General features: G+C 37.6%; 5 protein-coding genes and 1 non-coding gene across 6 annotated transcripts; 3 read left to right on the plus strand and 3 right to left on the minus strand. All coding sequences in view use genetic code 12, as the record gives it.

Moving 5' to 3' along the window:
• The first annotated feature begins 1,924 nt into the window (after positions 1-1,924).
• CORT_0_Ala(AGC)_51 lies at positions 1,925-1,997 on the plus strand. The gene has a single exon. It is a non-coding gene (tRNA).
• Positions 1,998-2,161: 164 nt separating this feature from the next.
• On the minus strand, positions 2,162-3,991 carry CORT_0C06870 (Kre30 protein; the record flags this gene model as incomplete). The annotated part of the gene is made up of 1 exon (XM_003868915.1): positions 2,162-3,991. The coding sequence occupies one exon, from the start codon at positions 3,989-3,991 to the stop codon at positions 2,162-2,164; it is 1,830 nt and encodes a 609-aa protein (XP_003868963.1).
• Positions 3,992-4,535: 544 nt separating this feature from the next.
• Positions 4,536-11,063, plus strand: CORT_0C06880 (Blm3 protein; the record flags this gene model as incomplete). Its single annotated transcript, XM_003868916.1, has 1 exon — positions 4,536-11,063. One exon carries the CDS (start codon positions 4,536-4,538, stop codon positions 11,061-11,063), a length of 6,528 nt encoding a protein of 2,175 aa, XP_003868964.1.
• Positions 11,064-11,377: 314 nt separating this feature from the next.
• CORT_0C06890 (hypothetical protein) lies at positions 11,378-12,586 on the plus strand (the record flags this gene model as incomplete). The annotated part of the gene is made up of 1 exon (XM_003868917.1): positions 11,378-12,586. The coding sequence occupies one exon, from the start codon at positions 11,378-11,380 to the stop codon at positions 12,584-12,586; it is 1,209 nt and encodes a 402-aa protein (XP_003868965.1).
• Positions 12,587-12,731: 145 nt separating this feature from the next.
• CORT_0C06900 (Rps10 ribosomal protein S10) lies at positions 12,732-13,471 on the minus strand (the record flags this gene model as incomplete). Its single annotated transcript, XM_003868918.1, has 2 exons — positions 12,732-13,039; positions 13,420-13,471. The coding sequence occupies 2 exons, from the start codon at positions 13,469-13,471 to the stop codon at positions 12,732-12,734; spliced, it is 360 nt and encodes a 119-aa protein (XP_003868966.1).
• A 353-nt stretch (positions 13,472-13,824) lies between these two features.
• CORT_0C06910 (Rps10 ribosomal protein S10) lies at positions 13,825-14,200 on the minus strand (the record flags this gene model as incomplete). The annotated part of the gene is made up of 1 exon (XM_003868919.2): positions 13,825-14,200. A coding segment is annotated over one exon (376 nt), but the record flags the coding sequence as incomplete, so codon positions are not given.

Genomic DNA, 14,200 nt, shown 5'->3' on the forward strand with positions numbered 1-14,200 from the left:
TTTTCTTTGCAGTTTGTGAGTTATTACTCTTTTAAGCAAACAATAATAAAAGAATAAATGCTAACTTTTGTCGAGCAAGATTTCAAAGGCAAATGCCGAATTACAAATGATACGGTTTTGAGAAATTGGGACCGCTAATACAGCTTCTACCTTGTGTGAGCGTTAAAGGCAAGAAAAAACCTTTTTCATATTCCCTACGACTTCGAATTAGGCTAATGAAGAGGAAATGGGCTTAAATGAATCAAGCTTTTAGCCCCACCACTTTCGGTTTGCAGTAGGTTCCATAATTTTAAATTTGTGCCCTTTTCCGGCTACCCATTTGTAATTTGCTTTGATTGTTTCACCTAAGAGTATTTTTTTGGTCGTGTGCGTTAAAAGCAATTGAATAGAAAAATGGGCCGAGAAAAATGAATTCCCGGTCAATTATTTAATATATACAAATATCAAACGTTTGTTTCATTTTTGCATTAATGAAATGTCTTTTGCTATGGGAAGTTTCCAAATATTGTCATTCCTTTTGGATAGTTTTAAAGCCATCTTATTCGGGGTTTGCGTATGTTTTAGTAAAGCCCCCACCCTCTTCCACAACAGACAATAGTGGCTGATTCTGAGCGGGGTATATAAAAACGGAAAATGAGGAGACAGCTTTGTTGTATAAAGTATGTTTCTTGTGTGAATTTTTTTGCCTTCGGTATTTGAAAGAAAAAAAGAAAAAAAGAAAACATTGTGCATTGCAGGAAAATTGACTTTCTACCCGAAGCAGCGAAATGCCGAAAAAATGGAATACAAAAACAACAAGTACTTCATAACCCCATCAAAAAGTTGCTAAATCTAAATGTGAGAGCGCTTCATTGATGAGCTTTCACTTAGGAGTTACTGGTCTTAGCAGACGGCTTTAATGAAGTGATTGGAAGCTAGAGTTAGTTGCCCTACAAGTCATGAACGTCATGGATTGAGTGGCAATTCACATCATTTCTTTATTCTCATTCTATTTAAAAAAGGTATTGGCCTTGCTGCCGGTATGTAGTTTCACATAAGCGAGGATTTAGACCACACATCAAACAACTACCCCATGTTTGGTTAAAGAGGTTGTTTGTCAACTGATAGAATAATGCGTCTCAAGAAAAACCTTAAAACCTAAAAACCAAATTTAGATATCCTTCCCATTTTGGATAATCGCTAGATCATTCAAACACTTTTTATGAGTATATCAGCTTATGCAATGCCTCTCCTGTTGGCTACAATTATACTGGGGTGTCGGTGGGTCAGTGGTGTGGCAGACCTCACAAGACATGTTAGTTACCAATTTCAAGTAGAGTTCAGCTTACAGATGAATAAGTCTCTAAATAAATTATGGTTGTGTTGCATAGTGAGGAGCTCTTCACTGAGTAATAAAAAATGTAGACAATGACATGCGGCTTGAATTGATATTAAAGCAATTCCGTTTCTTTGATGGCATAGGGAAAATCAACGGTCAAAAAAGGTCTGCGAGACAAGACCAACAAAGCTTTCACATTTAAAAATTTGTTGTAATAATTGGCTTAGTTTCAAAGATGTGAGGAAATTTTTACCTATCTGGAAGATTTCAATTACTCAAAGTTCCCCTATGAAGGTGATATATTTGGAACAGAATAATGATAAATTTTTCAAGACGAAAATACTCTTTAAATTTGCCAAAATTCCAAGACAAATAAAACGATAAAATTCAAATGTGAGATAAAGTCATCACTTTCCCTTGGAAAAATCTTTACTATACCTCCAAGTATTTTGCACTTCATTCTCAAGTAAATGAAAGGTATTTATTACAGGTTTAACTGCTCAAAAAAAAAAAGATAAAGCCATTAGATGCAATACTAACTTCTACAAAAAGCGACTAAATTTAACCGCTTATCATTTTGCAACTTGACTTTAAATTCATAAATCAGGGCGTGTGGCGTAGTTGGTAGCGCGTTCCCTTAGCATGGGAAAGGTCATGAGTTCGATTCTTATCTCGTCCAGATTACTTTTTTTGATCCTTCGAGGAAGTCAACACCTAAAAAGTGTGAGAGCAGCACAATCTATCATTGATTTATGCATGAACCCTCTCTTTTTTTATTTTCGACATTCATTTAATTAATCTATAAATTTACACCTTTTTTCAATTGAATAAATACAATATAACTTAAAGAACAACCTTATCAGCCAATGATTTCTTATAGTCCAAGATTGAACCGTCCCATCTTGTAGCTGTTTTATTTTCAATGACGAAAATGTCTTTAGCAACCTTGTCGAGCAATCTGAAATCATGTGACACAACAACAACACCACCATTGAAGGCGTTGATTGCGTCAGCCAACGAATCAATAGTAGATAAATCCAAACCATTGGTAGGTTCATCCAATAAAATCAAGTTTGGTGCTTCTAAAGCCAATAAGGCGAAAACGACACGCGATCTTTGTCCTTCGGATAAAGTTGCCATTTGTGCAGTTTGAGATTCACCACTCAAACCATAACGACCTAATTGTCCTCTCCAATATTGGTAATCTTGTGAAATTGAAGCAAATTTATCACGTACAAATTCTAATGGAGTTTTGGTCAAGTCCAATTGATCGGCTGAATGTTGTGAGTAAACTCCCAATTTAATATGTGTGTGCTTGATGACTCTTCCCTTTTGTGGGGTCAACTTTCCTTGAAACAAGTTGAGTAAAGTTGATTTACCAACACCGTTTGGTCCAACAAGGGCAACTCTTGAATCCATATCAATACCAATATCCAAATGTTCGTAAAGGTTGTCTTCATCTTTACCAGAATAGGAAAATGACATGTCATCGAAAGCCAACACTGGAGGTGGCAATTTTTCAACATCAGGGAATCTGAAAGTGAAAACTTTGTCAGGAACGACTGGTTGGATCAATCCATCAGCTTCCATCTTGTCCAAAATCTTTTGTCTTGATTTAGCTTGCCTAACCAAATTAGCATAAGTACCAGCTGACGCGATAAATTTCTTTATATGAGCAATTTCTTCTTGTTGTTTATTGTATTGTTTCATTTGGTTAGTTTCCAATTCAGATCTTGTTTTAACATATGAGTCGTAGTTACCACCATAGAGTTGCAATTGTTTCATTCTCATATCAATCATGTTGGTACAAACCCCATTAAGGAAATCTTGAGAATGGGACACCAATATAAGAGTCCTGTCAAATCTCTTCATATATTCTTCCAACCAAACACAAGCGGCCAAATCCAAATGGGCAGTTGGGTCATCCAATAGCAAAAGAGTAGGTTTGACGAACAAAGCTTTGGCCAAGGCAACACGCATTCTCCATCCACCAGACATATCTCTTGTTCTCTTTTTGATGGTGACGGCATTGAAACCCAAACCGGTTAAGATGATAGCGGCTCTGGATTCGAAAGTTGATGGATCCATTTCATCAATCTTTTCGTATATACCTTCCAAAGCAGGACATTCCGGACCCTCCTTAATAATCAAGTCTTCAACCAAGTCTTCTAATCTCTTTAATTCGTGTTCGGCTTCCCTAACAACATATTCCAATGCAGAAAAGTCGGTTGGTTCTGCTGGCTCATTCAACAAGTAAATATCAATATGTTCTGGAATTGGAAATTCTCTTGCTGCAATGGACTTTAACAAAGTGGATTTACCACATCCGTTTTCACCCAATAAACCGTATCTACGACCGTAGTTCAATTCCAAGGTGGAATCTTGAATCAAAACTTTACCATGGAACAAAAGAGATACCGATGACAATTTAATATCTCTTGAAGTTTTCAATGAGTCCAAAACACCAGTGGTGACTCTATCTGATAATCCGTGTTCATCTGTTTGCAATTTCAATTTAGCAACTTCTTCACTGGCATCGGCTACATCATCCTCTGCTGCATCCTTTTCTGCTTGTCTCTTGGTCTTCTTAAGACTTTTACCTTCGGCTGCTTTCTTTGCCTCTCTTTCCAAACGTTTTTGCTCTCTCTTGGCTTTTGAAGCTGATACAGACATCTCTTTCTATGTGATGAGAAAATATATGTGTATAAAATATAAGGGTATTCAAAAGAAGAATGAATAAAGGAAGAAGAATTGTAAAGAAAACGTGAAGAGGTTGAAATTGAAAAATTTAAAATAAATTTTTTGTTCTGTCCACAAAAAGAAATTAATATAAAAATATTATACACGCCGCAATGGCAAGTTTATATGCAGTATTTTTCAGTCGATTACATCATACAAAAGAGAGGATAAAAGAGGAGATACTCAACAAAAAGAGACATATAGGAGCTATCATTGAATGACCAATGCTACCCCATGTCGAGAAGCTAAGATTGGCTTTAATATACCAGCCTTTTAAATCTCTAGACTAATTCATTAATTTCTCCTGTTTTTATTGTCTCCTCTCTCTCCCTCTCTCTCTCTTGTGACAAACAATCCTCCACCCAAAAGAAGAAAAAACAAAAAATCAAAATTGCCACTCGCAATTCGATTTTTGCAACTTTTCCCCAATTTGAATTTGATCAATTGGTACATACATATACCACTTAATTAGAACTCAATGTCACATCCTAACTCTAATCTGGACGATAAGTTTAAGGACCCTAATTTGGTAGGTGTGTCATCACCGATACCGATAAGAACGACAACGTCAATTGGAAGTCAGCTTAGACACCCCGAAGCGCATCCTTTTCATTTGGACGATAATTCGAGGTCATTTACGCCTACAACTTGGGACTCGGTTCAAAAACATGTAACTGCCAGACGACCATCGTACAATTCAATTGTCAATTATAGGGAAAAGTATTATAATTTGGATTACCCAAAGGATGGCAATGTACTAGCAAAATTACAATTGGATCCTAACTCTAGATTTTATGCGAGATCCAGACCCAGGACTTTGAATCCACCACTGTTGTTGCCATATCGGATTGAATCCCCCGAGGAACAAGCTAAATTTTTGAGCCACATTGTATCCCATTTGTATATTGCCATCAAATCTTTGGACATTCAAGGGACACTATCTATAAGTGCCAAGGACTTGGCTGCTTTGAAAGACTCAATTTCAGATGTTGATATTGCCTTGGAAACTAACTTATTCGAAATCAACACCGCTGAAACACATGAGGACGAGCCCATGACGGATGAACTTGAAACGTCGGATGAAGAGATGGAAGAAGACGATGAAGGCGAAGAGGAGGAAGAGGATGACGAGAATGATAAAGATGCCACTGTACAGCATAAAAGATCACCCAAGTCAGCTGCGGTCGTTACAGTGCGCACATGGACTCATGAATTGTTGATATGGCTCAAGATGAAGTACGACATGCCAGTTTCGTTGAAAATAAGATTGGCTCGAGTTTACTTTGCTTTGTGTCTTTGTCGTGGCCAACACATAGGTATAAAAACATATGTCCGGGTCTTTGAGATTTTAACAAAGGATCAAAAATTACTTTACGACCAAGGGTTGAGATTGCCCTGGGAGGATTTGTATAAAGAGTTGCAGCTCTTATTTCCGTCACCTGATCAAGCTTTGGGCCCTTTTGAAAAGAAAGATCAGAAACAATTGGGCAAATTGGCCTCTAAAGCTTCCTGTTTTTTCGACCCCAAAAGCTTGCCTATAATATTTGAAAAGTTAGGTTCCAAATTTTCTGTGAATACGTCGGCATTGACTATCTCATCTTTTTCGTTGTTGCCGATAAACTTTACTCCTGGTGGCGTTGGCGATGAATACGATATCCGCCATTACCTAAACCCATTGTTTTACATGTGGCTAAAAATCAACAAAAGCAGGGGACTTGATGACCACATCACAGGCCGATTGGGTGTCATTGTAATGTCCACGTTGTTTAGAATGCACGACGACATAAAGGTAAGAGAAATTGTTGAATTGGGCAAATTTGGTATCTTATCTCAAAACCAAATGGAATTTCTATTCAATGAGTTGATCAACAGTTTGTGCATTAGAAATGAGAAATACGCATCAAAGAAACTGAAGTACTTTCATGGATTTGCGTCTGCGATTGTGTTTTCAATCGTTGGCGACTCTAGTTTGGAAGAAGGTGGTATTATATACTTATTGAAAACATTGATCAATGCAATTGAGAGCTACATTCATCCATCAAATACAGGTGAGTGGACCAGGGCTATATCCAGAGCCCTTTTAGCACTCATCTATCAATTTCACAAGAGATATAACTTAGAAACTCAACCTGATGGGAACCTTTACAATATTCCATCTGAAGTGAAGATTTCCCCAAATGTGGTTAAAGAGTTTGTTAAGATTATGCTTCCAGTAGTAAAGACTGGTATACAATCAAAAAGGGATGATGCTTCTGCCGAATATGTGACTGCACTTCAACTTTTATCCTTCCTTGAGCCCAACTATGTTTTGGACTATACTTTATTGGACATATATGAGTCCTTGGAAGGAGTACTTTCGACACATAGAGTGATTAATGCTTTAAGGATGATTGACTCTATGGCAAGAGCCATTGTTTCAACACCCATTTTCCGAGTTCATTTGACGCGCATCTTGCTGTTGATTTTACCCGGAATTGACTCTAATGACTTGGAAAAGACATTACAGACATTGGAGGTTTTCTCCGCTATATGTAACTACGCCCCCATTTATGATTTGAACAAAGAGTATGGCGATGCTTCACTTGCAATGGAATTCATTCAGAATCATATTGAATATTTGAAGAGAAAGATTTACAATGGGAATATTGAAGACTTTGAGGTGGACAAAGAAACAGAAGTTGCTGCATTGGTGTCATCTACTTCAGCATTCAAGGAGATTTTCAAGTCTTTGGTGCAAAAATTGCCTACCTTGCTCGAAAATTTACCAGATCCAACCAAAAGTTCTGGTCTTGAACTTGATTTGGCAATTTCCCTACCCAAATTTTTCTTTGTTATTTTTGAGTCAATGTCGGATGATATTTTTGGTACATTTAAGAATGAGTGGTTTGAGTATGTGTTCAACAACGTTCATCATACAAAGGCAAACATCGTTGCTGAGCTTAGTGGTGCTATAGTCAGACGTGATCCGAAATGCTTCAAAAAAAATGCACGCATTTTAATTGAAAAGATTCGTGAGGAGATTGATGAGAATGGTGCTGGCGTCTCAAGAACAGGTGAGGAGATTGTTCCTCGTGACCAAGCTTTATTTTGGAATTTGACAATTTTAGATAATTGTGTTGTTAACGCAGGGCCACAGCTAGTGAATATGCACAAAGAATTGATGGAGTTTTCAACTTATCTTATGCAGCATGTCAAAGGACCATGCGTTTTTCCTTCAACGATCTTTGTAAACCAAGTTTTGCAATCGGTTACCAAAATAAGAATCAATGAAAGTCGATTGGTATCTCCGGAGTATGAAAAGGAGCATGGAGTTGATGAAAGCTGTTGGGGAGGTTTTTGGGACTCCAAAGATAGATTCAAAAATATTTCATTTGACTGGTTTATTCCAACAGAAAAGGAAGTAAATTTTGCATACGAATTTTTCAACGATCATATCACCATATGCACGAAAAACGTCATTGCCTTGATGAAAAACTACGAACAGGAACAATCCAAATCATCACTTTCGATTCTTGACGATTTGCGAAAGAATATTTTGTATTTTGCATATTCATTAAGTGGAATATCGTTTTTGTTGGATCCATCATTTGAGGAAGATATTCCAAATTTAAATCACGAAGCTGAGTCGATTCAACAAAGACTTTCTTTGTTGAAACAAATTAGAGACATCAAAGATGTGTCCACTCAAAAGGACTTCTTGTATGATGACAAAGTTAGTGAGAACATGCAACAAATTTTGAATGATTTGCGCAATGAGGATCTCATTGATTATATTGCTGACTTTGATAAAATGAACGAGATAATTAATGAGCATGAGATGAAGGAAGAGGACGAGACTACAAAGTCCACACCAGAAGGTAAGCATACCTTTCATCGTCACTTTCGAGTCCCAGACAGACCAGACTCTACCGCACCTGAAGCGTTATCTGGTAGAGAAACTCCACGAATTGAAGGAATTCAAATGTCATCAATGAACCCGGCGATTACTTTTAGAGAAAAAAGTTTGTACACATCCAGCTACTTTTTTGGTGATAATTCTCGTCATAAAGAACACAGAGACTTGTACTTGAAGATTCACAAGACTAGACACTTGATTGGAAGGAGTTTGCACTTGATTCACAAATTTTTGGCCAGTAATTTTCATGACAACACTAAAATATTCAAGAACCTTTTATTTGCAACAAATGCCTGGATATCAGATGTGGGTAGAGAAAGACTCCTCAAGCCCAGTATCGCTGAGATTGACTACGGGTACGTGCAATACCTTCAAACGATCAATAGGGTGAGAAAGCCATTCACACGTATTGCCATTGGAGCAAGATTGGAGGCGTACCATCAAGCCAGAGTAGCATTACATGCAACTTCAAGGTCAGAGACTAATTTGGATCGGGTTTTGTTGGAAGACGTAATCAAGCTCTCTAGCTCCACATACACCAACATTGCTGGTATTGCTCAGAAGGTTTTATTAGATTGTATGAGGAGACTCAGTGGGTCATACAATCATATCATCAGGTCAACATTTAAGAATCTCACCAAGGCGTTGGATGCAAGTGATGATCGACAGATTGAAAGTATTTTAAAGGTTTTTATGTTGCGTCGGATCAAGGCTAAATTGCAAAATGATTATCTCAATGTTCAAAAGTATGTTGCATTACTTTACAGATGTCTCAAAGTGGATGATCCAAAAGTTTATAAGCTAGCTCAGACTTTGTATGCTGGTGTTGGTAGAGGAATTAGTACCCCCAGTGATGTGTGCTTGATTGATCATGAAGCAATTGATCAAATAAGACCTCCTGATCAGTACATTGATTTGGAGATCAAGGCGGTTCAGTTGGCTAAGGAAAAGAAACGTAAGTTGTATTTTGAAAAGTTGGAGAACCTCCAGGATAAAGTGTTTGAAGAGAAGGAAAACGTCGCTCACTGGAAGATTACTTTGCTGAACCTGGAGCTATTGCTGAATATACAAGCTCATTTGGACATTCCTACGAGAGGCAATATATTGGAGATGTTTGTTAATGAGGCTTCAACTGAGCATCCAATAATTTCAAGACATGCGCTACAAAGTATAACTAGGGTCTTGAACAAGTTGAATGTGCTTAGTCAGTATGATTATGAGCTTAAAAACTTGTATGATATGGACTATGTGGCTCGAGGCTTGGAAGTGGTGGATACAAAGTCTACCGATGGAGAATCTTTTACGTCAAAATGGGTGAATGAACTTCGTAATAATAGTCATCCTAATTTTTTTGTGGAAACAAAGCCTTACTCGGGTTGGTTGTTTTGGGGTGATGAAATTGAGGTAGTTTCTGCAAAACTGGGAAATAACCTAAAATTGAGTGAGGAAAACCAAGCTGCATTAAGGAGACTTGGCCATTCCATAGACAAGGAATGGCTTTTGAGAATAGTAAAGATGTGGGTTTCAGAGGCAGAAAGCAGCAGTGCTTTTCAAGTGTCTGATGTCATGTTTATTGCAATTTTGGCCTTGTTAATATCCAATGGTTACACGCCTAAATTAGCATATTCAGACTTATTGTCAGTTGTTGATGAGATTTATGACAGTGAGGAGAAGAGCGCTAACATTATTACATGCGAGTTATTTTCGGGAGTTTTATTGAGTTCTAAACACACGGCACCACAGTACTGGGAGGAGAGAGACGAGTTTGTTATCAAATACTTGAGAAAGATTCTCGAGCATGATATATCACCCGGAACTCTGGCAACATGGGGTGTTTTCTGCCTTTGGGTTCCGGCTCATACCGATTGTAGGAGGTTTTACAAGGTTATTGAAGAGATTGCCAATTTCAAGTTGGATCCAAATTCTGACTCTGCTTTTAAGGATTCAACGAGGATAAGTTATATCAAGTCGGTAATCTCTTCCACCTCATGGAGGTTAGCTGACCCTGATAAAATTTTGGACCTTTGCTTTGAAAATATGAATCACAAGTACAACTTGGTAAGAAACGAGATCGGTTCTTTAATGGCAGTGGTCTCGTTGAATTATTATGTGGAGTGCATCAAGGATTGTAAAACATTTGTGCAAGGTTGTAATGATCATAAAGAGTTGTTGTTGTATGAAAAGAGGGGTAAACTATTTGAGGAGATCCCAAAACTATTCGCACAAACTGAAAAATGGAGAGCCGAAGTGGTTCACTTGAATCCACAAGAAATTCTCGTTTCCAATTATATCAATTCAGCTACTACGATTTTGACTTGGTTGAGACAGGAGCTCAATACCAATTTGAGTATATTGCTTCAAGATCTCGTTCCCACCCACATTGTTCCCTTTCTTCTCGAACTCATCAACTTAAAAGAAGTATGTCAGTTGGGAAATATTGATCCAATAACGGTGTTGAAGAAGACGTCACAAATCTCCTTCACAGACCATCATTTGAATGATGTTGTTGTGATGTTGGAATTTTACTCAAAGAAAGAGTTAAACATTGTCCAGTCTATTGTTCTTGGTGAATTTACCGAAACCATATTTTTCAAAAATTTGTTCAAATTGACAAAGGAACAACGTGAAAGGATTGTCAACATCACAAACTCTTTGCTTTATCATAAACATGTTGAAGTTAGAGAAGCCGAGGCCGAAACATTGGCGGGATTGATCCATATGCTACCATTGAATGAGGTGGATGAGATTGTCAAAAAGTTCAGTGAGTCTTACTCACAACAATTGGATCAAACAAGGGAAAAGTATAAACGTAATTTCAAAAATATTACTCCAGCAGATCATATAACTTTACATGGTGCTACTTTAGGATTGGGAGCCCTAATCAACGCATTCCCATTTACATCACCTCCACCAAAATGGATGCCTCTGTTGTTATCGACACTTGCAAATAAGAGCACCGGTATACCTGGTCTCGTGGGGAAAACTGCAAAGGAAACGCTTGGACGGTTCAGAAAGGATAGACAGGACAGTTGGCATGTCGACAGTAAGGTGTTTAAAGAGGACGAAATCCAAGACCTTGAAGGTGTTCTATGGAGAAGTTATTTTATTTAAGTTATGTATGACATTTTTATATAATATCGCATTTGTCGTATTTATTCGAATTGACAGAAAGTGGCTTGTAAAAAGATGACATGAAAATGTGATGTCTCTCGTGGTAGCGTATTTTTAATGTCGTGTAAATCTGACATACAAAAAATTCAATTGCAGAACAAAAGTTTCCTTTCGTGTGTATACACAACCAAAGTTTTTTTTATGATAACCAAGGGTTTCTATAAGAATTTTGACGGTGTTAGAGCATAGATCGATTCACAGATTCTCTTTGATTTGAACTAGCATATCCAAATTACAAACTATCGCGTCCCAATATGAACGATTTACCACAAATGCCGACCCCGCAACAGGCATCGTATCAACAACATCAACAACAGTACAATAATAAAAAGCACGCACAACAAGGCATACACTCAAATTCAAGCAGCTCCAAAGTCAATTACAAGCCACCTCATCAATCGAGAAATACAAGCTCGCATTCAAATGCCTCCTATCAACCACAACAATACTATCAACAGCCCCCTCCAAATGACTATTATCGTCAACAACAGCCCCCACAAAATACAGGTTTCCCACCACAAGCGGTGTACCAGCAACCACCGGTTTACCAAATGCCCCCACCACAACAACAGCCACAGCAAGTTTCACAACAATATAGTCTGCCTCAGCCTGTCTATCAAAGTCACGCACAACCAGTGCACCCTCAACAATACCAAAATGTACCACCACCACAACAACCACAACAGCTGCTGCCTCCACACGTTTACCACTCACAACCAACGGGAATTCCCACTTCTCAACAATTGTACCAGCAGCCACCAAACCAGTACGAGTCTTATCAAAAAAAAAATAGTAATAGTGGATCAGTTGGGAAGAAACCACCACCTGTGACGTCGCTGCCTCCACGTCAGCAAAGACCAGTAAACAAGTCAAAGGAATCCTTACACGAGAAACCTTTATCCTCAAAGCAGAAATTGGAGCTAGAATTGAGGAGTGTTTTTGAAAAAGTGGATGTTAACAAATCAGGTAGAATATCGGCTAAAGAATTGTCATATGCGTTATTAAATTTCGATCACACTAGATTCCAAGATTCGACCATCAAGCTAATGATGAGTTTGTTTACTAATAAAGGCGATGCATCATCATCGTCATCATCATACAGTTCCAACAAATCACTAAATTTCGACCAATTCGTATCATTATGGAAGTATTTGTCAGCTTATAAAAAGTTGTTTATACAAGCAGATACAGATAAATCGGGTGATGTATCATTTGGGGAATTTCAAAAAATCCTCGAACAAATTGGATATAAGTTAGATATCGACTTGGTACTACATTTATTTTCTAAATATAGTTTGAAAGATAGTGGAGAAATCGGCCGATTGAAATTTGATTCTTTTATAGAATTGTTGGTTTATTTGAGAAAATTGACAGATATATTCAAAAAGTATGATAAGGACTTATCTGGAACGGCCACGATTGGGTTTTCTGATTTTTTGTTTGAAGTGAGTAACATGTCATAGTTAATGTATTAGTAGGGGTATTTGCCTGAACACTTTTATAACGTAATTATAACTCTTCCAATTTTTGCAAGCAAAAGAGACATTCTACATCTGTATCTTCTTAAAACACAATTATCCTCATTTTAAATTACATACAGAAATTAACCTAATCTCTACCTCTACCTCTGAAAGCACCTCTTCTTGGAGCACCCCCTCTGGTTGGTCTTGGTCTTTCAGCTGGAGCATTCTTCAATCTGGTCAATGGTAAGATACCTTCTGGAATGTTTAATTCATTTCTCAAGAATTCAACACCTTCATCAGTCAAGGTGTAATAGTAGTATTGCCATGAGAACTGGGTCTTGACGTAACCTTTTGAAGTCAAACTTTGCAAAGCTTTGATAACGTACAAGTTCTTGGTGTCAATTTCATCGTGTTTTGGTTGGTTGAAATCCTTTTTGGCGACAACAACACCCTCTAAAAATTAGTTAGTATTAAGTGCTTGGAATAAGGAATTACGGGAAAAAGATTCTCAGATGGTGGGCCCACAATAGAGGAGCTAGCGCGATATGTCTTCTGATCATTCTTTTTGTATAATTGGTGGAGCTTTACTCTTGAATTCCGTTTGATCGGTGATCTCTCCCCGATACTCTTGCAATCTGGGTAACTTTATAAGCCGGTGAAAAATCATCTCATTTGGTTCATGAATTTCAGTGGACAGCTTGATAGTCCCTGGTATGATTCGTATTACTCCGTCTCCATAGCTCGCTATACTAATGAAATATCTTCTTCTGAACAATTCACTTGACAAACTCTCCTTAAAACGATTTCCCGTGTGGTCGACTAAATGAACATACCTTGAAACAAGTATTGGTGGATCTTTTTACGGTCTTCTCTTGGAATAAGCATGCTGGTTCTTTGTTGACTTCCGTGGTTACTATTTGGTACTAGCTTTGGAAATTGACAATTTTTTTTTCAATATCGATATGGTCGCTCTCTCTTCCTCACTCAGTTAGTGAAGTAAAATTATTTTTTTGCTCTGCACTACCAAACAGGGATGTAGCCCTAACACACCAAGTCACATGGCATTTTAATTTTCTGTTGTTTGTTACCTGTAAACAGAGAAGTTTTGCAACCATAATGGAACCACCCTTCAGTATATCTGAAGAATACTACAACTGACTCAAACTTTAAACTAAAATCGTTCATTTAACGTTACTATTAATACAATATACGGACTATGCAAAATAAGAAATAATTATCTAAGCCTTTTCACTTCTGTTTCTACCTCTTCTTCCACCAAGACTCTTAATAAAGCTCAACAAAGAATCTTGTTCATCTTGCTCTTCCACATCCTCTATACTTTGTTCTCTACCAAGTTGCTTATCTCTCATAAAGAATGATGCGACAATCATTGGGGCAACGAAACACAAACAAACAATCATTAACAATCTTTGTATTTCACCATAAGCTTTTGTGGCCCCTTCTCTCTGTGGTGTTCCCCATGCATAAGTGTCTGCAAAAACATAAGGACTGGTATAGACACTGGTTGCTGTAGCGGTATCGAGATATTTGTTCAATTTTTTGAATAATGTTTGTGACCAGATGGCACCAGCAACAGAAGAACCAACTGCATAA

This window comes from Candida orthopsilosis, assembly GCF_000315875.1.
Source record: "Candida orthopsilosis Co 90-125, chromosome 3 draft sequence".
Lineage (NCBI taxonomy): Eukaryota > Fungi > Ascomycota > Pichiomycetes > Serinales > Debaryomycetaceae > Lodderomyces > Lodderomyces orthopsilosis.